This window comes from Anopheles nili, chromosome X (genome assembly GCF_943737925.1).
Source record: "Anopheles nili chromosome X, idAnoNiliSN_F5_01, whole genome shotgun sequence".
Taxonomy (NCBI): Eukaryota; Metazoa; Arthropoda; class Insecta; order Diptera; family Culicidae; genus Anopheles; species Anopheles nili.
In genome coordinates this window covers 10,821,440-10,844,675 of record NC_071293.1, presented here as the reverse complement: position 1 = coordinate 10,844,675, position 23,236 = coordinate 10,821,440, and the positions used below count along the sequence as shown (strand labels likewise).

The following is a 23,236-nucleotide window of genomic DNA, read 5'->3' as shown; positions in this document are numbered from 1 at the left end:
TACATCACAGAGCTTTAGAAAGCCCAATCGGCATAATGGCTGCGATGGTTTGTTGAGCGACTCAAACTCCAAGACGGGAGTTTGCGAGTGACAGAGAAAGAGCGAGACAGGGAGAGCATGGAAGAGATGGAAGGGGAGTGCATGGGTGCGTGGGGAAATTTATTGAAATAAGAACAAACACCGACACCGGCGAAGAAGGGCCCGACCAGGAGTTGGCAGAACTTGCGCAAGTTTGCAGCGAAGTCCCACCACGAGAGGAAGAAAAATGGACGTTTTCATCACGGGGTCGAGGAGAGATCGGAGGAAGGGGGAGGGGGGGAAGGTTTACCGGTACTGACCATCCCCTCAAGAAGCCCAGTCAGGATGGGCGGGAAGGAAAAGGCAACCCGGAGGCAGCAAAACAAGCAACCGTCGTCGTTTATTGAGCGCACACGCTCTCTCCCCGGATGCCAGATTCTGCACAGTTCGATCGTTCTGAGGTTCCAAGAGGAAGAGAAGGGTGAACAAGCAGAAGAAAGAGGGGGGGTAGGGAAGGAAAATGGGGACGGAAAAGCGATGGTGCGCTGGGTGCGCGATCACATGCAGGCATGAAATCAGTCGATCAGCGGCCAAACAAAAAAAAACGGCCAGGCGGCTAAGCAAACAAACAAACAAAACCCCGCGAGGTCCAAAGAGGGCAAGTGCGCCTGACAGTGCGTAGTTCAAAGAGGACAGTGAGAGGTGGTGGGGGGGGGGGAATAATTAAGAGGAGAAGAGAGGGTTAAGGGAGGTACAGAGAACTTGGAACACCGGCGCTGGTGCGCCACTGGCAAGTGCAGCCGAACGGGACCAAGAATGTGAAAGAAACTCCTCCACACGGAGGCTGTTTGGAGGCACTTTGGTGGAGTTCCATTTCTGAAGTAACAGCTTCCAGAGTGCGTTCGATCGATATGTCAACCTTGTCAGAGTTGGTGACGTTTGTGCGGAGCGTTGGTCTTTAATGTTTGCTGCAAAATTCACTATAGAAATCTGTAGTACTCTAGCAGGTTTAGAAGTTTTGGAGAGCCTCCATGCGGTCTTGGAGACTCACGTTGAGGTGACATATTTTGGACGTCGCCAATATCTTCCCCAAAATTATTATTATTCTATTTTATCATGTCCATCAACCTTGGAACCTTGGTTTTCCTTCTAATTCAAATGCAACGTTTGTTCTTAAATGTTTCCTCTAAAATTCTCGAAAGAAACCCCTAGTGCACGCCGGTAGTACACCCAGTAACCTTGGAGTTCTTCCAATACGTCCATTTCCCAAAATTCCACAACCCAACGTCAATGTAAACGACCTCGACAAGAAGTTCTTTCTTCCAAAAGGGGTTCGGCATCAGTTACGCCGTAGCAGCGCCAGTCGACGGTGCCATTTTCTCTATATCTGCTTGCTTATCCTGAACCCCGCTCTCCTTTCACCTTCCTCACCCCGCTTCCTTACATCACCACCATGCGCTGTCCATTCGAGTTAGTTGCGCTATACTAGCTTGGTTGAAGCAAAAAAAAAAAAAAGCTCCCCAGAACTCACCGCAAGCCTGGACTAATAACCTTACTCCATCCTCCAGCGCGCGCGTGTGCAATGTCTCAAGGGTCTCTACACCCCTACCCCTTCCCCACCTGCCCTAAGCCATTCCGGTTCTTCCCTTCCCTCCGGCCACCTTCCCCATCAAACCCTCGCCATGCATTTCATCTCATAATCAGCACCGGCAGCAGCATCGAAGGGAAAATTGCTAACGGTGCTAAATGTTACGCCACCATCGCTATGTTGCCTTCCTCCCCCCCCCCCCCCCTTCTGAGACCCTTCTCCGGTTTTCTCCCCCTTCCAAACCGGCTCCTCGTTGCCACAGGGGCAAGACGCGACTGCCAAGAAAAAAGGGCTAATAATATTTTGCTCTAAATTTAGAACCGCGTGCAGCAGAGCTTGAATTGATGAGCTACCGGTGGCGATTTATTTACCGGACCCCGCCCCGCCCGGAACCGGATTCCCCCTGCGAGCCTTTCTCCATCCCTCGGCACACACACACGCACCTCTCCCTCCTCCTGAGCTGGGGTAATTATTAGTAAGTTGGTTAATTTAAATCACCACACCACAGCTGCAGCTTCCCACGAATCCTGTTTTTCCTGCGCCATCGTCGCCAGGTAATTTCAGGTTCCTTCCCCTCTCATGCATGACAGGAGGATCGTTCATTTTTCCACATTCCATCCCCTCTCGACCTTCTTCCGCTTTTCCCTCCTCGAAGCCCTTCAGAACAAACGCAAGAAACGGGGAGGTTTCCTTTATTTCGCTCTTTGCCAGCAGATACCGCTCGAGCGCAGTATTGACACATGCTCGGGATCGGGCGAATAAGCGAATTTCCGAAGAGGAACAGGTTCTGAGGGAAGGAGGAGGAAGGGGGAGCATTATACACCCCCCCCCCCCCCGCATCGCTTTATCCAGACGGTTATGTGACGCCACAACCCGATCGAACCTCCTGAACCAAAGCCAAGCGAAGGATCGACCGGCCGTTTGGTGTTGGATGAGCACAAAAACAAAAAAAAAACAGGCAGGATAAATAATTTGAAAGAGTTGCTCCCGAGTAAGCGCAACAGAAACGATCAGGAAAACCCCTCCCCGTCGTGGTGGGACGAACGGGGACAAGGGACAACTTTACGCAACCGCCCTTCAGGCGTAGAGCGTAGAGGGGTCGAAAAACGGCCACAAACCGGCCGAACAAGGGACGCCGGCACCTTTCCTCCCCCGGGGTGGATTGTGTAATGATTGCATCAAGCTCCGAAAGGGCGCAGGATAAGGAGAAAGAGAGAGAGAGAGAGAGAGAAAAAAAGGATGGAGGAAAAAACCAACTGCTGGTGCCGCGTGTAAGAGCGAGTGTGTGGAAGCAGAGAGGGGACGGGTTTCGTGCACTGACCGCGGTCAATAATCGGAAGTTCAAGGACAAAGTTTACGCAAAACCCTCCGTCTGAAGCTGGCTCGAGCGAGACAGAAGAAACTGCTGCAAGCAGTCGGGAAGGGACTCGTGTGGAAGATGAGCACATCCCAACGAAAGAAGGAGCCAGAGATCTCGTTTTAGTGCAGCCATTTTTGCTCGAACGGAAGCAGCAACCGGAGGACTGCACAGGACAACAACACCAGCAACAAAAAAGTGGAAAGCGATAAGTCGGTGTCGGTGGAAGCTGCACGAACAAGCCCGTAAGGGAGAGCTCGTCCGCGAGAGACGACGCTTGCAGCAGCAGCAGCAGAAGCCTTTTTTTTGTTTTATTTCGGAATGCAAGCGCGCGAGCCAACACTTGCCGAAGGTATGGTGTAATCGCCGCACCACCGGACGTGATTTAAGGGTAATAACTCTCCTGCCCCCTTGCCCGCGACACCAGGCTCCCACCGCGGGTTGCAATCGGATTCGGGCGATCAGTTGCGACTCGGGCCGAAAAACCGGTTCGAGCGCGAAAAACCGGCCTCTGAGCGAAAAGGACACGCGCGCGAAGATGTCACCGAGAAATTGCAGGAACCAGGGGTGTCGTTTAGGGTGTTGGGTACGTGAGCTCAGGTAGGTCTGGGCGCGTTCGACAACAACGGTGAGGTGAATAAGCAGAGCTAAGGGCCAAATAAGTGCCCATAAATGATGTTAATGCCATCACGCATCCTCCAAACTCACCCATTTCGCCGTCAGACACCCATCGGATGTGAGAACAAAATTTGGGGAACCTGTCAAAGTTTGACAGCTGACGTCTACAGTGTCTCGTGTCGCCGTCGCGCGTGATGGATGGTTGACTGTTAATTGGCCACCCATGGCTGTCAGCAGCGGACTGGCTGGCTAGTGTGCCGCTGTGACAAAACTCTCGACACTGCCACCTGGCCGCTTTTTTTTTGTGGTTGTCACGAAGATCTTCAAGAAGGTAACAAAAAGAACCCAACACCGAGAGACGCTCGATGGGATCGCGTGCGGGTTAGCAAATATGGACGCTGGGAAGTTTGCCAGAGTTGCCAGAGTTGCTCGTAAGCTCGACGACAAAAAATATGCCCAAGCCCTAGCTGGGTTTGCGCTTTTCCTCAACGCCTCTCTCCTCCTTCCTGTCCCACGAATCCCTTCCCAAGCAAAAAGGGGGTGAGTTGAGAATATGGAAGCCGGATCGGATGCCGGACCGAGGTTCGAAGACCCCTTTAGCTCTCGGCGGCGGAAAACGCATCGTTGCTGGAAAACGAGCAAAAGAGACACTGTTTGAGCGAGCGAGCGAGCGAGCGAGCGAGAGAGAGAGAGAGAGAGAGAGAGAGAGAGAGAGGTATGAACGGCGGGATGCGAAACGAGAGCCTGGCGCCGTAAATTTAAATTCCAGCAAGGTTCCTTTGCGGTCTTTTCCATCGTCCATCCCACGGGCGTGCCTTCGAGGGGTTGCAATGTGCAACGGGTTGCGTAGTTTTTCTCGGCCTGCCAGCAATCATGGCCGCCGGGACCGTGTTCCAGTCCCCGCTAATCCTCTCCCCCCCCCCCCTCCCGCTCCACCTCATTCCCGTTGCGCCGTGTGCAAATTGTTGTTGTTTTATTTGTTGCCGTTGTTGTTTGTGCCGCTCTTCGCTCTTGCTGGAATCTCGCCATCGGCAACAAACCGTGGTCAGCCCGCTAGAACGCAATCCATACTTATCTATCTGCCCCGCGCTTCTCGGCCCGCCCCCTTTCTAACCCGTCGCCCCTTGTCCCTTTTGTCGCTTTTCCTGCGGGGCCACTAAACGGATCCGGCCCTTGGCAGGGAAGCCATCCAGGCATGCGCGCATGTTTCGCTCGAGAGTTAAGGCTTATCCCTGAGCGCAGTGTTGGGAAGCTGGCGGATTATCGCGGTTGGATCATAACGCAGCCTCGAAGGGCACATACACACACACACACGGGCGCGCGCGCGCGCGCGAATGCATCGTCGCATTCCGGGGCGGTAAATTAATCCAACCGGTGGTGTGTTTCGCGCCCGCCTAACGGCCTCTCGGACCAGGCGCTTTTTTCCCATTCCGAGACAACTGATGTCCGCGGCTATTAACATATCTTACCGCTTTTACACATCAAGATAGGGAGTCATTGTCTTCTCGGTTGTGCTCTTAAGCGGGGCTGTTGCTCGCCCTTTTGCTCGCCGGTCCGATGCGTGCGGGCCAGATAGGGATCCCTTGAGGTCCACGCCGGGTTGCATGCGTGTGTGTGTGTGTGTGTTGCAGGAAGGCGAATTATTTCACCACCCTTGTGCGCTAAATTAGCTAATCTTTAACCTTCTGGAAACGTTCTGGACGCGAAATTTATCGTCCCGTAATGGGATTCTGGGAGGCGGGAGAACAAACGAACAAAAAAATAATTTAAAGAAAAACCTCTCTCCACAAAGGGCCGCATTCTCAAAGGATCCTGATGTGCGATTTTTAAAATCCCGCCACATTAGAATCGGGGAAAGAGATTTCATTTAGATAGTTTGATGGTGCTTCTGCGCAGGGATCGCAATCTGATGAACGCACGCGCATTATCTGGGAGTTGCTCAAAGCAGGATGCAACGCAAGCGCTTTGTGGGCTCCCGAAAAGGGTGATGACGCACCGAGCGGGCCTCTGCATGACGGCATCAGCTTCTTCGGTGGCATTAATCAGCGGCAAAGCCGCGCTGTTAGTCATGAACAAATCCCATGAGCGAATCCAGGAAAGGAGAGGCAGAACGCAAACAGCACGAGGTGTTTTATTATTTTATTTCACTGCTTTTTTTCTCCTCTTTTTTATATAATTCTTGTGCGCTCTGCATGTTCGAAGTATGTTGGCAAATTTTCATACCACTTCGCTGTCTTCCGTTCGCCAATTATATGCATTCCCTGAGACCCTGGGGCTACGTCACCGGGCACACATTGGTGCATGAAAAAAGCGAACAAATGCGATAAAAGAATGCAGATACGAGAGAGCAAAAAAAAGCCACACCACCATCATCATCAACTCGTCGAAAAATGCTTACAACGCCAGGACGCCAGGAAGATGCGCAGCTTAGGTGAAGCGGCAGAATCGAGAAGCTTCCCTTTTTTTGTAATTTTTTTTGCTTACTTTGCAGACAAATTTACGGTAAAATTCTCATCTCCATCGCGCATCTCAGCTTCCCAGAAGCGACGATTGGAGCGCTAATGCGCATAGTTTTTACAATTTAAATCCATTTTTGCTACGCGTTCGCGCGGCGCTTGGGCGATGTAAAACCGCAATAAGCGGGAGATGTTTATTTTTCGCTTGCCACAAGGACGCTCGCTGACCTCAACGCGGTGGGTTGAGAATTGCACGGAATGTGAATCCACTAAAAAAAGGTACTTGAGCTTTGTCAGGACGCAACCAAGCTCGAGCACGCGTTTATAAGTGCAATAAGTGTTGGAGTTGGATTCGATAGCTAGTTCCTGCTCTAAACTTGAGCTCCCAATCGATTTGGCGCAATCTCGTTTTCACTCAACCACCCCCAGGCGAAGGGTTTGCTCCGTGCGCTTGTATCAGTGCTCCGGAATCAGAAATAGCCCAAAAGCAGCAGCAACAACAGGAAAACCCCAGTGCACATGGTTTTATCCTCGTTCCGTTGCGTTTAATTTTGTTGTTGTTGTTTCCTTCCATCCCTTGATGTAATGCGGAAGAAAGAGGAGCAAAAAGAAGCAAAACAAAGATCAAACAACAATTTCCCCCCAAACAAACACACACACAGAGAGAGACGCCCCGTAACGACGATTTCATTCTAGCTGGGGCTGAGTTTAAAATTTCCCGGGCTTTCCGTTAGGCTCACACAATTAGCCCGGGTTCATTGTGCGTTTCTGATTTGCTTTATCTTGGGGTGTGTTATTTGTTGAAATCTTCATCCGAAAGGTCTTGACCGCGGCTAATGATCGTGGATATGTATGAAAGTGCCGGTGGAGGCGAAGGTAGACTCCAGGTGTAGGTCGGACGGGAGGGTTGGGTGAAGGAAATTAAAAGCTGGGTGGAAAAAGGAAAACGAAATAAAAGCAAACCGGTGGTGCAAGCAGCAGCAGCAGCAGCAGCATCGTGAGCTAGACACGGAAAATTCTTCCCTCGTTTTCTTGCATGTATTTTTTTGTGTTGTTGTGAGCTTTCTTCCATACTCATTGTGATGATTTTTCACACACTTCCGTTATCAGCGCATCGCCATTGCCGGTTTATATCCGTCGAAAATTCTACCGTCCCTCCGAACGGAACCGTCGTTTACTTATTTTTTTTTTATTCAATTTTTTGCTCACCGGGACGCCATGAATGATGAAACATTCTCAAGCAGCTGCTGCACGCTCGCGCTGCTCACACGACGGCCCTTCAACCTTGGGCCGGCTAAACGATCTGTTTGTTTGCAGAAGCGTGGCTTTGAGCGGGATATTATTACATTTTTTTCCATATTCTTTTTAATCACCACCGACACGTACTGGAAGGGGCCTGATATCAGGCTAGGCGGCTAATAGAACATAACGGAAGGCTTTTTTATTCACTTGTGTGCATTGTAACAAAAAGGGGGAGTTTTTTTATCACGTCTTAGCACGGTATAATCAAGTGTGCATGGTAGCGTATGATTAGCGCGATCTGTTCTAATGCCAGCTGGCGCTAGTTCGAATCCCCCGGGTGCAAATTAACAAGCTTCCCCAAAATTGATCGCCCGCAGTTTTTCTTAAGCAGTGGATGAGCGATAATTTAATAACAAATTGTTAACTGTGTTGAAAAGAAATAAATGTCTGAAAGGAGGACGTATTTTTCAATGCGAGTATATGTGAAGTAAATGATTGTCGCGAAACTATATAGCTCTCTTTCATCGGCCAAAGCGAAAAATAAGGAAACTTATAGGAAAGATTTATATGTTGTGTAAAAAATAGAACGAGAGTAAAACCGAAAAACAACAAGCAAACACGCGTGTCGGTGTAACTAATTTTCTAGGTCACACCACACGCATCACTCGGACGTCGAATTCTCAACCGCGAGCTGCTCTAATTTCCCCTGCTCGTTGGACATAAACAAAACAACAACTTCAACCCAATCATGCCTTTAGCATGTCACCGCAGCAATCCGCCATCATCCCACAAATGCGCGAGATAGAGCTTCGTTTCTTATTTATTCCCGATTCACTTTTCCCTTCCATGGTGTCTGCCTCTTTATTTTCTCTCGTCTGTCCCTCCTTTAAGCCGAGCGCCTGTTTTCACCTGTTTTTTTTTTGTTTGTTTGTGGCTTCCTCGATCGCGGCCACGTGCACATTTATGATTAGCACGGCGTAGAACCGACGACACGCGCCCCGAAGAAGCACAAAACGCCTACCGAAACAAGTGAAACTGAAACTAAACCACGCCGCCAGACGAGTCACGAATCACGCGACTTAACGGCCATTTGAACCGATCGCGAAGAGAAACCGAACGCTGTCAAAGGGCAATCCTCCATCCTGAGGGAGGAGAGTGAGAGAGAAAGAGAGAGAGGACCGGAGAGGGTGGGTGTAAGGGGTGACCACAGTGGCGAAGGGCCAACGAGGCCCCAGACGATGCCGCTGGTGTACGTGACAATGGGTTTATGGGCGATTGTAAAGCCCGGTGGAAAGCAAAACCAAGAATGGAATGCACGCGGCCCGAGCGCACAATGAAAGTGGAGATGATAAAGAAAGTGCCGGCCACCTGCCGCACCTTCTCGGCCCCACCCAACCCGGCAGGGTCCAGGCAAGCGAAAGGAAAGCCAAGAAAGGCGCACGAAATCACAAATCCCAACTCGCTTCAGAATGGCCCGATAGAGAGGAGGAGGGGGGGGGGAATGAAAGAAAGTCGAATTACAATATCGAATAAACCCCCGGGGCGGATGGCAAATGTGAGGTTATAAATCCGACAAAGTGTCACAATAAAGCAAGGTGGTCATTTGCGGCACGCTTTGGAGTGAGAGAACGCTTTGTTTGTGACGTTTGACACTTGCTGTTGTTGGTTTCTGCGCAGGTATTAACGATGGCGGAAGGACGATTAGAGGAAGAAATTTGGGAAAATCCCCAGCAAGAGATGTCCACCTCAGGAAGTGAAAGCATACTACAAACTCAAATATCGCGAAGTAATGTGTCGATAGCCCAATTCTGACGTCTAGTGAGTGATGGATTCACATTCACCTCGGGATCTTGCACAACGAGCAGCAGGATGAGTGTTGAATAATTGTGGCACAATTTGCGCAACACCCATAGGCAAGCTCCGGGTGGCTGCGTCTTCAGAAAAGTAGCCGCAGAAAGAGTGCAGAAGAATTGGCGCATCTTAACACGCCAGCTCAAGAGTCCCCCCGCCGGTGCGTACTTATGCCTGGTGCTCAGCTGGTTGCATACCTTTCGCGTCAAACCACACCGAACAGCGGGGGTTTTTAGTTCGATTTTATGCCGCCTGTTGGGCCGAACGGCACGCAACATTTGTGGACTCAATTATCGCACTAAACAAGTAGCCTCTCTCGGTCTACCTCGAGCGGTTTATCCCGTGGTGAGGCTATTTGCAAATCGATGCCAATTCATTATGCACAAAACCCAAATCCCCAGAAAATCGCATTGCGCAACCTTGAGCTGTCGCTTCGCCGTGTGTCAAGCGCCATCTTGCGCCATGCAATCGATGCGTTGAGAAACACTGATCAGAAAGGAAAACATTGGCTCGGTTGACTTCATCAGACGTCATCAGAAGATACCGAATGCCGTGAGGATGTTCCTGCAGCATTGCTTCAGCAGTCGCCGCCCTATCGATCGAAGGAATTTCCTTCCAAACCCCGACACGTGTATTGGGCATTAAAACTAATTTAAAAAATTCGGTCAACCGGGACCAGATGAAGCCCAGAAGAAGCGAAAAAAAAACAGCCACTCCAAAGAATCTCCCTTCGCAAGATGGCCCCGAACAACGGCAAAGTTGGGGGTGAAAGAAATAACGTCACTTCGGCCCAGTCCGGTGGAGCGTCATAATTAAAAGTTAACAGCAAATATACACACAAAAAACAGCTCAAAAAAAACGACAAAAATAGCTAAACAACAAAGGCCTCCCTGCGGAACTTCATCTCGATGCAGCAGTTCAGCTCGGGGGGTGGCGAGTAGAAAAAACGCCAACGCCTATATCGACGTCCATTCTTCAAGCTCGCCCGTTGATAGGCAGCTACCGTGCACTCAATCAACCGCAATCGATTTGAAGGTTCGCCCTGCTGCCACTGAGCAAAACCTGATGCGATGAATTAACTCCGGACGCTCGCCGGTGTGGGTTTTTGGTGAAGGAAGCCCACTGTAATCCACGGCCGACGCCACCGCACGCCCGTTGTAATAGGTAAGACGAATCGCGGGAAAAATCCTGCTTTTCATCGCCTCCCGCCACGTGGTATTAAATTTACGTGGAGGCGGCACCCAATCTTCGTCCAATTCGGAGCGGATAAGACATCTCATTTATCTCCGTGTTTTGTTCGTCCGTTCTACTTCTGGGTTGGGGTGGGTTTAGTCAGCTTTTTTTTCTCCTCGCTTTTTCTCGCTTACCCCCACTTCTGAGGGAGCGAACTTTGAAGCGACTCATGCTGCGTAAAAAGAACGCGCGCGCCCTTCGGTGTGGCACATTTCGCTTCGCTTTCTGCATGTGCCGTTGTAGCATTCAATTCATCGCCACGAAAATGCCACCCAACGCACGTGCCCACGTGGGACATCCATTAGTGGAATCATTAGACGACGCCACTTTTTTCTCTAATCATTCTAAGTAAAACCATTCGACCCGCTTCTGCTGGCTTCAATGCTTCATTGCAATTCGAAGAGAATTTCGCATGCGGTTTGATGAATAAACCGCGCTTATGGAGTTGTTTTACGATGGGTATTTATACTTCAACTCGCTGCTAAAACGACAACCCCACCGGAACACCATCCGGGCATCATTTTTGTTTTCCTCCATCATCCGGGAACGCAAACGGTCATATTTCCCGGGCCGCCAGAGCTCGTGCCTTAAATTAAAAAGTGTGCTTCAGAAGAACGCGCGCCCCAGCCACTCGCCCGTGACGGAATTAGCTACTCATAATAGGGCTCGTGCGCGGCGCGGAATCACCAGGATGTGGCTCGATAATCATGACGATGACGCTACGAGTCTCGTTTCGATGGTGACCGCGCCGTAAAGCGAAACGCTAAGACACTGAATGAGAAACAAAACCCGTCATGCACTTCCCAAAACAAACCGACTGCAAACGGAGTAGGCTCGAGTGGGGATGAATACAAAATTTCAAACGTTCCCCAACGCTGCCGTTGGATCGTGGATCCAACACAAACGTCTGAAGAAGGAACCGTCCGTCCGTTCCGTGACAGTCGAGAATTCCAGCGAGATCACCGGTCGAGAAGTTTCCGGGGCTCGTTTCGAAGCGGTGGCCACCTTTCTTCCGGCCATGAACCACGTGCCCAAGGGCCGGAAATTGGCGCGCACACGAAACCGAAAACTCATGCCACAGGGTGACTCATCGGTGTTGGAAAATCGGTGTCTTCCTCCGGCCCCTAGCCGAACGCTAAACGGAGCGGTTTGTGTGCGAGCGAGGGTTTATGTCGGAGGAACCAAACCGCGCTCCACCAAGGAAGTGCGATCCGAGCAGCAAAACAAACAAAACCCCCTAGCACGATCGAAGGCCACACAAAAAGCCTTCCGCGGCCGAAAGGTAAGCGGCAAACTGCAAACGAAAAAACACAAATTGAAATAACCTGCGCCAACACCGCTTGTCAGTTTGAAATCGTGATCATGCTCATTAATGACGCTGACACCGTCCCGGTAACCGGCGAAGCTCAAGTCCGCGTGACATAATTTAATTCTGGAGCTACCTGACAACCTGACACCCGCGAATTGCACCCAGCCAGACGAGAGAGGCCGTCGCCTAATGAGCGCGCGTTCGTTTGCGAATTTACACGCCAAACGAAAAGTACTTCCGATCGACGCATCCTCCGCAGCGTTGATTAGCAAAGCCGATGTCCGATCGACATTTTATGCGATTACGCGCCGTTTGCTGACGTTGCGGCCTTCGAGGAGGTCGTCAGCGTGGGAATCGCGAGAGCAACCGCGTGGATGGTTGCAAATTTCGCGCCAAATGTAACGCTCTCGTACATGCCGTTACCCGTCACGGCTTATTAGACACGCGGCACGAACGAATGACAGCGCCGTTGACGAATGCTGTCAAAAGATCAAAACACACAACACCTTTGGGATCGTTTGCAGGAAGTTTTGAGAAAAGAGAAAAAAAAAAACGACACTTAAGATTACAATATATTCCCACCGCATTAATTATATCGAGCCAGCACATCTTCCTCGTTGTCGTTAACGTCGTAACATCGCCAAATGAACCGATTAAATCGAGTTGAACGGCGAAGGAAGGAAGGCGAAGCGGGGCGACCACAAATCAAGCCTCCCTCTCCCCATCCCTCGGATTGGAACCCTCGGTGGCGTTGAAAATGTAATTTGCCTAATAATCAATCAACGAACCTTTAGGGGTCACAACCACCCGAGGACCGTACATTGCGCCATTGACATTGACAGTGGCTTGACATTGCCCTCTTCCTTGAGGGTCGGACGTGCGGTGACACGCGGCTTCCTTCTCCCGGTGTCCGGTCAAGGTGAGGGCTGGGGAAGAAACCCGGACCACCGAGCCGGGCCAATCCGTGCCGCAGAATGATGGTGAAAAACAAAAAGGTATTTCCGCAGACCGGTAGCCTAAAGCTTAGTGATCAAATAAATAATCATCCACCGTAGGGTAACGAAGCAAGGCTTTGGGTCTCCCTGTGTGACCCTTCCCTTGTCGAAGCACCAGCGACGTTGGCAGGGAAAGGGCCACAAAACTACCTGCTGCCCCGATGGCACGTGCCCTTGACCTAACTGAAGCCGGCGGGGATCTGCCGGTGGTGCTGAACCTTCACTTTCCCCAAGGCCAAATAAACGAAGACCCAGGCTTCACGACGGGAAAGCTCATCTCCAGCCCGATAAGCTTGAGCGCCAGTTAAAAAAGCGGCCAGTTTTAGCTAACCGAAGCATTTAAGCCTAATCTTGATCAATGGACGCTGGGGTGCGCTCAATCAAACCGTTCGATACCGCGACCCGGTGGAAAGGGCCGGATGGTCGTCGGGCCGGATATTCGATACGGGCATTCCAAAACCCAGCGCGGATGCCGATTGAGACGATGAGACAAGACAAATGTGGGCCAACAAAAGCCTAGCGTGATAATTATGATGACAATGGAGCGAAACGCGGAACTGATCTTCGCTCCACGCCGCCGTAGGCTAAGGTTCGGGACCTCACAGCCGGCCGTCTGGTGCGTTCCCTCATCGGCTTCTCATCGCCGCACAGCCCCACCTCACGAGCGGGCAGGAAATTATTTGGAAAAATCCAAAAATATAGGCCATCCCCGCGGCCATGCCCTAAGGGTAAAGCCTGATGCTCCGAGGATGACCTCAATCCTGGCGAGACCGCTCGAAACCGTTGGCGATAAATTATGAGCCCCCAAGCAACGAGACCACACGACTCTCTTGCCGGCTACAAAACACGGCCAGGAATACGCGCATTAATCTCTTCCCAGTCCGCCATCCCGAATCTTAATCGCACGGTGACAAATTACACACCGATCGGTGGGCTTTCCTGTGCTTTCGAATGTAAAAAAAAACCGTTCTCCCCGGTGCGTGAGAAATCGCCCAGATGCGCCAATCGCCCCAGATGGCCACCGGACGCGACCTGCGCTGATACGCTGCTACGTTATCAGTGGAGGTTCATCGGCAAACCACCGTCGTAAGTAAACGCGACCAGCACTTACGGTGCGCGACTTGACCTAGTCCTCCCAGTGTCAAAAACCCTCGCGATCGAAGATCCATCAGGCTGTGAGTGCACTCATCGACCGACCCTTGGATCCTTGCGACAAGGGCTCACCGGTGACGACGCAACGAGCGCATCACCCGTATTACCCGTACATGGGGTGCAGTTTTCCCAGCATGAACCAGCAAACCGGAATCACGCGACACGGTGACCGATCGATCGGTGCAGATGGTTGCGACGTTCACCTTCGGTCACCTCCGCCGATGGGTTTGCGCATTGTCGCTCAACCTAACCTCAATTCGGTTGGTGAGCAAGAACACCCCGTCGACAATGAGCTGAGAAGCTGCGTGTAGTAAGCCGGGTAGGGTACTATGACGAAGTAACACGCCAACCCCACAATCGGTGTCGTATCGTGAGGTAGCCTTATCGGCCCTGGGGCAAAAGCTCGGGTTGATGGAGAAGGTGATCACGAGTGAATCGCTTCCGCCGTCGGTTGGACCGGTGTCATCGTGCTAGGCCGTAAGGGTTTCTGTCGCACCTGATTGATGACACGGTTGAAGGGATTGTTGGCTGACCGTGGTTCAAACGAAATGCATGGGACGGGGCCACACGATCGATCGGTATTGATCGATCGGTTGAGCGTGTCACGTTTGTGCTGGCGGTACCGGTTGTTTCCGATGCTGGCAGTACCCGCTTATCTTGCTGGCCGTGGTGAGAGCTGTCAAAGGACGCGACAAGAAGAGAAGAGAGCTAACCCTGTTTTTTGTTTCCAATCAACATCAAACAGAAATGCACTTCTCTGTTATCGGCCTGCAATCGCGCACGCAAAATCGTTCACGAGCAGTAAATGATGCCATATTTTATATGTTATAAGAACCCCCTTTACATTTCAGGCAGTTTAAAAGGGGTTTAAATAAAATTGCTTAAATAGGTGAAATGATAAAATTAGCTATGATTAAAAAATTCAATCATACCACAAATTTAATGATTTGCGCTCCAATATGAAAAGGTATGATTTGATAAGTACCACAAAAAGTACACCCTCTTTATAAGCACCCTTTGATTTGGATTTGGAATTTGTCCGCAGAAAAGTTCCTAAAAAACGTGAAGAAATGTTCCCTCCTTTCATAGAGAACCGCATGTTTAAAAATTTTGGGTGTATTTTGGAAATCATAGGTTGTTTATGATAACTTAAAAAATACAAGATATAACCGACAATGGTATAAAAATGATAATTGCTACATTCTTTAGGATTCATTGGGTAATTTTAGGAGTAAAAAAATAACATAATGTTAAGAAATTAACGTCACGTTTATATTAACGTTTATTTTATTCAACGTTAATATAAACGGTGTTCAACGTTAATATAATAACGGTTGTCAATGTTAATATAAAACAGCATCGAAAAATAGAGTTAAAAAATAAACGAAAAAAAAGCATCCGTGAACTATTCCTACCTTTGAGTTTCGTCATCTCGATGGCAAACATGTTAAGGGACATCAACTGCAGCAACCGGTAGGTGGAGACGGCAATCGGTGCACACTGCATCAAGGCCCGGAACTCGCGCAGCATCTGGTGAGCACACTGGGCAAAAGATTCCATGCTGCAGATAAGGAGTACGAACATAACGCATAAACAGATTAGGAACATTGTACTCGAAACCCATCGCTAGTCAATGTCTCGTACCCCGTCTTGGTAATCAGCTTCCCGAGGACGTGCAGGAAGCTGATGATAAAGCGCTTATTCAACTCGATCGGGCAAAGCCCACGAAGCTCTTCCTCATCGCTCGTGTCACCGGAGGAACCGCTGACGAACGGATGAAGCGGACCAGTACGGTGCACTCGCGACCCACCCTCCGGATGGATCCATATTTCGCGCCGCAGGTTACCGTCGAAGCGTTGCTCTTTTTCCTTTCGCCTTGCGCGCAGTTTTTCCTCGCGTTTTCGCTGGTTGCTTTCGAACTGTGAAAGATAGCAAGCGAAATTGTTAGGGTGGTGCATCGAGAAAGGACTAACAAATAGTAAACTCTAGCGTGATACATAGTGGCTGAAACAGTCCATGGATACGAGCATCTAAACTAAGCAAACAACCAGCACTCACCAGTAATTTGTGCTTTTAAATATCCATTAGCACGATATCAACATTAGCGATTAGCAAAGAGGAGCATTAAGAGAGAAAATAGGAATAAAATTTTGTACAATCGGTTATCTATTTTAGTATGATAGAAAAAGAAAAGTTGTCACTTTTCTACACACGAACAAAGCAAGATAAACTGTGCAACGAAATAGTTGAGGAAAAGGAAATGTTAAAGGACAAATTATAGCAGATTTCGATTAACGTAATGATAAAATGGTAAACAGCAAAGAAAAAATTTATGAAAGTAAAAGTTAATGTAATAAATTGTGCACTACCTTTTTCTTCGTTTCGTTAAACAAATCCATCAAACTTTCCCGCGCCGATTCGAACGGATTCGATGACATTAGACTGCGCATGTAGAAGTAGACGGCATCGATTTTTCGTTTCTAAAAATGTGAAACAAAACTTCATGTCAAACAAACCGTTAGAAAAACGTTGCAATCGCATCGTGCATTACCGCATAAACGGACAACAGCGCCAGTTGGTTGTAAGGTCGGCCATTCTTCGGCAGAATCTGCTGGGCTTTCACATACCACTGCTTGGCTTTGCGGTAATTGTGTCCTTCGGTGATTTGCTCCCGGTAGCGCGCAAGATCACCCAGAAAGAGAAAGATCTTTTGAGCGGACACAAGCGCGAGCGCATACCGCAGCCCTTTCACACTGGTGGCCGCGTTCGCACCGATAAACTGCTCCAAGCTGAAGCGATGCTCACATTCAAGCAGCGCTAGCAGATGTTCGAAGTACGCAGTGCCCGTTTCTACCACATCGAGGGCGTGTTCCTGCAGGAATTGCTTGTTCTGCTCGTCCGGTCTCTCCGCCAGCAATTTACGCAACATCTCAATGATGTTGTAGTAGAGCAGCTTCCAAAAGTGATATTCCAGGTTGACGTCCTGTGCGAAGCGCATTTCCTGCACCAGGAACGTGTCAAGCAGCTGCTGTAGCTGTTGCCGAACCTGCACGTATCGCTCCCACTCATCAAACAGGTTTCTATCCTCGAGCAACTCTTGCAATTGTGCGTCTGCGTCTGCTACTTGATACACGAGCTCACGCTGGCGCAAAAACCGTGCTTGACGCGCATCCGGATCATACCAGGCCGGTCCACCGGATACCTTCTGACGCCGGTTGCGAGCATCCTGCTTTCGCTCATCCCGATCGAGGCTTTCCCGGCCGTGCGGCTGATCGCCTAAGCGCGATTGCGATTGCGTGACCGCGATGGGTTGCGATGGATTCTTCGGATCGTACAGAAACTTCGTCGGACCTGAGCCAACATCCGCGCTCGTCGAAGCACCACGTGGTGGAATCACTAGCACACCCGGACCTTTCTGAATGCCAATCGAACTCTCAAACTGTTTCGTCATCTCAGCAATCGCTTGATCCGTTTTTTCCGTGCGCGCAGACCCTGCGTGATTGCTCTCCGAACCGCTACGCCAACTTGAACCGGCATCACCCTCGCGATACCGATCAGGATCCCGACCACAATCCATGCTACTGTCCCGGCTACGGTTTCCATACCGATCACGCGAGTGCCGCCGGAAGCGGCTTCCGACATTGCCATCGTAGTACCGATCATGGCTGGTGTCCCGATAGTGGCCACCACCGGTGCCACCGCCTCGGCGGGAACCTCCGGTGCGCGAATAGGCACGCTCCGAGCTGTTCTCGCGGCTTACGTTAGATGATTGGGAATTGCGCCGGCTCCGGTTTGAACCTCGTTGCGGCTGGTACGGCATCTTAAACTCATCGTAATAGTCGTTTCGCGAGCGGGAGTTGCTAAAAGATCGAAAAGCAGAACCACAATTAACCCCAAGGATGATAATACTCTTCCGGGCGATGCGAACAATCACAAACTAAAAACTAATCATTTGAAAGTACTATAAAAAGGAGTTTAATTCCACTAGTCGCTTAAACTCGACTGTCTACTTTTAGCTTCAGAGCTTACTAGACTAGCAGTTTTTAGACTTACTTCATATGTAATTCGAGTGTTCAAAAGGTATTAGATGAAACTAGTTTTAGTTTCCACTCTAAAGTCGAACGGAAATCGAACGAATGTTGCCAAAATTATTACATATAAAACAAATCAAAATCCACTTTTTTACAATTAAGCTTTTCTTAAACTTATTGTATGTTTAAGTTTCGATTTTAAAATTTAAATTTAAGCAATCTATTTAAATGAAATCTTAAGCTCATTTTAAATTAAATTAAACGAAAAAAGATAAAAGCAACAAGATGGTTTCTTCAAACACTACACTTACGAATGCCGTTTCGACTTGGTCCTGTTTTCGCGCCTTTTGCGGAAACATTCACGTTAGCAATAGAAGGAAAGTTATTTTTGAAAACGAACGCATATTAGGCGTTTCAATAACGCTCAAACCTTTTCCACTAAGCTTACCTTCGGTTTCTATGCCGATTGCGATTGTTTCCTGCGAATTGCATTGACTTTCCGGAAGGTGGAGGATGAGTCAGTTCCAAATCCACACCCCCTTGCCAACGGGGACTCGTCTGATCGTCGCCTCCAAAATCCTGCTCATCCGTCCAGTCCTGCACAGTAAGAGAGAGAGAGAAAAAACGGCTCGTTTACTTTTACGAACGATAACTTATCAAAATAATTATTTCTTGTGGCTTACATAAGATTCCCTTCGGCTCACAGATTCGTCATCGGGCATGTCGTCTATCCCGCGGTTGCTATCGGTAGAATATTGCCGGTATCGGCTTCCAGTTTTGCCTGTGTCCCCGCTGTAACCTGCCGGAGGTCCACGTGGTCGGTCCTTTCGTTCACAGCTAGAGTTCCGGCTGCTTGGTCCCGTATCAACTCGGCGCTCCCAGCTGGTCAAGTTTCTGCGTGGACCGTATCCATCCTCGGTGCCAACATCCGAAGAACGACTTCGAGGACGGTGCGAATAATCTTCACCTCCCTGACGACCCCCGATGGATCGTCCACCGTACGTGGCGTTCGAATAATAACCACCGCTTCCCATTCCGGAGCCACCACCGTTACCACCGTAACGAACGCGACCACGAACATGCCGTGCCGTGCTTCGATTGGGCAGCGTATGCGACATCACCTGATGCTCAGCGCGCATTAGCTCCACATAGTTGGGTGGCAATCCTAGATCCTGAAGTGTTTTCTTTTGCAGCCGGGGAGGGAGGTTCTCGAGATGCGACAACGACGGAATCGGCGGTTTCTTCGAGCTGGACATAAATCTTGGTTCAACGCTGCGCGTATCGCGGACCATACGTTCCGAACGGGCATCTCGTGGCCCGTGGTGGTTGATCGCGTGAGTTGACAACGTGCGAGGTTCGGATTCCTGCTTTGGATGGACCGGTTTACTATTTACCGGCGAAAGTCGGCCATCCTCCGGCCGGCGATTGCCACTTCCGCCAGGACGTGCAGCACGCTGGTCGGGCGCATTTTCCGACCAGAGCGCTTGCGGTTGATGGGGTTCGGCTGACGGCGAATGGTTCCGGTTGGTCTCCGGTGGCGTTACCGGGGCCATAGATCCTCCAGCCCTGCGCGTAGGTGGTTCTCCCGACTGAACAGAGCTTAGGGAGCGGTTGCTTGCAGTGGATTCCGTCTTGCGAAGTGGCCCACTTCCGGGACTGTACAGCTGTTGCTGACGTTTGCTGGAAGGGCCACGACTCGATCCGGCGGCTGCAGCGGCGACGATTGGTGGCGGTGCAGTCGCATTTTTCATTCTAGCTGCCCTGAAGTCCAGTATAACGGGCTGTTGGGAAGCGCCAAGCGAACGTGATGGAAATAAAAAATAAAAAAATTAATAAATATAAACCGCATAGCGTAAATTTAAAAACAATATTCAGTCACGGTTCATCACAACGTTACCGCGCGCGTAATCTATCAGCTTTTTGCCCTATTAGGTTGCAGTTGTTCGAAAATCAGCTGGAAATCTAGCCCTCCCCCACCCCCTCCAACCCAACCTATTTCACCATTCCGCAAATAATGCTTGATAATGCCCGCGCAAAAGTAAAATGGGAGCTGACAAACGTAAGCTATGCATCGCTTCAACGCACATCCTTTTTACACGCCTTTTTGGTAGCATTCTGGAGGATTTTTGTACAACTTTACAGTGATTTCATGTGGTGTAATTTATTACCTTTTTCTCGCGCGTAGGTTTATCCTGTCGAGCTGCCTTCGTTCCTATAGCTGCCGAGCTCTAGGTATTCTACGTCCTTTTTCCTCCGTTTTCCAGCTAGCCCACTGCCTTTCTTTTGCACTGTATTTTTTGCTGGTCACCGCAAACATACATTCACGTAAAAAGCGAGCGTCATGTAAAAATATTTAACTGAAGAAACGATGCGCGTTCGCGGAGTCATTAAAATAGTGCCAACTTGTGTTTTCTTCCATGAACTTGTTTTTCTTTTTCTTCTTATTTTGCTAGATGTCACTGTGCAGGTGAGGAATCAAATCCTTGAGAAATTTCCATTCCCAGGTGGTGGTTTCATAACATAACCAGATCAAAATTAATCATCAATAATCTATTTTACACTTAAACGAGTTTTAAAATAACTTTATATTAAAAAATAACAATATTCGTAGCCAGTAAAACACCGGCCAAAACAATCGGCCTTACTTTGACGTACCATACGTCACATTCATATTGCGTAGCAATTCAAATTACAGCCGTTATTAAATTTTTAAAGTTCTTTTGCGATTTGGATGAATAATATGTGTACATTCAATTGTACTACAACATTTGTACATATACGCCATTCCTTTTTGTACATCAACCAAAATAAAACATGTTCACTACTTGCTAACAGATGCTCAGTCCTTACGCTTATGTAGAACAATACAAACCAAAGCATTTGCATTTCAAAGCATTTCATTCCTATTCAAAAAGTAGTATTGTTAGGCAAAACAAAATATCAACGAATCTTAAGAATCTTGAAGTTTGTCTTTATCTGCATTTGTATTTCTTTTTAAAATTTTATGGTGATCTACATTTGTCAAGGGAAAAAAGAAACCATATTTTGATTACGCTGTTTTGGTGACCCAACTCTCGGCATAACGAAACATTATAACCTCGCCGTGATAAAGGCATAGATTTAAACAACAGGAATGACCATTATTATGAACAGTATTTTATCAACCATGATGTAACTAAAGCAAAAAATATTTAACATTCAAACTGCTCGAATCAATACGGTAAATTCACCGACTATTCCAGATCAAATAATCTACTTTCCTGCTGTAATCCAGATCCTGCTGTAATTTTGCCAATAGCATTAAATGGTTGTAAATTATGGTCATTTGACAAAACATTCGATTATTTTCAAATGAAGACATTTATTACTTAATAAATGTGCGAAGTTTCATTAAAAATGGCCTCATCTGGAAGCTGGACCCTTACCAACAACATGAAATAGTCTACGGAGGAAGAAATCAAATATAAATTATCTTTTTATTCTATGAGAAGGCTTTATTTTACATTCCAGTTTTATATATTGTCTAGGTAGTTATTTATGTGAACTGTCCACTAATATTTGTTTGCCCTCTGTCATCAACATTACACACAATAAGAGCATATAAATATTCTACAGAAGAAATATGTGAATTTATTTTTTGTACATTACTCCTTTTTCTATGAGATCAATTGTTAATGTTTTCGCATAATTTGGTTCTAGCTTCAACTAAACAAAATTTGCTTTTAATTACGACTCACTTGATAGGATATCTTCATCTTAAAACCGACGCTCAACGACAACGTTTGAACCGAAGAACGACTCCGACGACGGTGCTTATCATCATCACCTCCCTGCCGACCCCTGATAGATCGTCCATGCCGTGCCGAGCTTCGATTAGGCACCTGATTCGTTCCGACCATACGTTCCGAACGGGCATCTCGTGGCACGTGGTGGTTGATCGCTTGCGTTGACAACGTGCGAGGTTCGGAATCCTGCTTTGGATGGACCGGTTTATTATTTACCGGCAAAAGTCGGCCATCCTCCGGCCGGCGATTGCCACTTCCGCTAGGACGTGCAGCACGCTGGTCGGGCGCATTTTTCAACCGGAGCGCTTGCGGTTGATGGGGTTCGGCTGACGGCGAATGGTTCCGGTTGGTCTCCGGTGGCGTTACTGGGGCCATAGATCCTCCAGCCCTGCGCGTAGGTGGTTCTTCCGACGGAACAGAGCTTAGGGAGCGGTTGCTTGCAGTGGATTCCGTCTTGCGAAGTGGCCCACTTCCGGGACTGCACAACTGTAGCTGACGTTTGCGAGAAGAGCCACGACTCGATCCGGCGGCTGCAGCGGCGACGATCGGTGGCGGTGCAGTAGCATTTTTCATTCTAGCTGCCCTGACATTCTGCTGTATTACGGGCGGCTGGGAAGCGCCAGGCGGACGTGATGGAAATAAAAAATAAATATAAACCTCATAGCGAAAATTTAAAAACAATATTCAGTAACGGTTCATCACAACGTTACCGCGCGCGTAATCCATCAGCTTTTTGACCTATTCCTTTGCAATTGTTCAAAAATCAGCAAGAAATCTAGCCCCCAAACCCCCCCCCCCCCCCTATTTGACCATTCCGCAAATAATACTTGTAAGCTATGCATCGCTTCAACACACATCCTTTTTACACGCCATTTTGGTAGCAGTCTGGAGGATTTTTGTACAACTTCACAGTGATTTCATGTGGTGTAATTTATTACCTTTTTCTCGCGCGTAGGTTTATCCTGTCGAGCTGCCATCATTCCTATAGCTTCCGAAGTCTCCTTTTTCCACCGTTTCTACGTTCTATTCCACCGTTTTCCAGCTAGCCCACTGTCTTTCCTTTGTACTGTATGTAACGTTGCGTGTTCGCGGAATGATTCAAATAGCGCCAACTTGTGTTTTCTTCCATGAACTTGTTTATCTTTTGCTTCTTATTTTGCTAGATGTCACTGTCAAATGAGGAATCAAATCCTTGAGAAATTTCCATTCCCAGGTGGTGGTTTTATAACATTACCAGATCAAAATTAATCATCAATAATCTAGGTTACACATAAACGAGTTTTAAAATAACTTTATATTGAAAAATAACAATATTCGTAGCCAGTAAAACACCGGCCAAAACAATCGGCCTTACCATACGTCACATTCATATTGCGTAGCAATTCAAATTACAGCCGTTATTAAATTTTTAAAGTTCTTTTGCGATTTTGATGAATAATATGTGTACATTCAATTGTACTACAACATTTGTACATATACGCCATTCCTTTTTGTACATCAACCAAAATAAAACATGTTCACTACTTGCTAACAGATGCTCAGTCCTTACGCTTATGTAGAACAATACAAACCAAAGCATTTGCATTTCAAAGCATGTCATT

At 48.5% G+C, this 23,236-nt stretch overlaps 1 protein-coding gene across 1 annotated transcript in view; it reads right to left on the bottom strand.

The window, feature by feature from the left end:
• The window catches only part of LOC128728961 (telomerase-binding protein EST1A), a 60,882-nt gene extending 41,281 nt beyond the window's left edge, over positions 1–19,601 (bottom strand). Inside the window, exons 1-7 of the mRNA XM_053822612.1 lie at positions 18,534–19,601; positions 18,299–18,447; positions 18,162–18,182; positions 16,371–17,679; positions 16,189–16,299; positions 15,464–15,738; positions 15,226–15,380 (exon numbers count right to left, since the gene is read on the bottom strand). Coding sequence (XP_053678587.1) covers positions 15,226–15,380; positions 15,464–15,738; positions 16,189–16,299; positions 16,371–17,679; positions 18,162–18,182; positions 18,299–18,447; positions 18,534–19,601 — 3,088 coding nt within the window. The remainder of the gene's footprint in view (positions 1–15,225; positions 15,381–15,463; positions 15,739–16,188; positions 16,300–16,370; positions 17,680–18,161; positions 18,183–18,298; positions 18,448–18,533) is intronic.
• Positions 19,602–23,236: the final 3,635 nt, after the last annotated feature.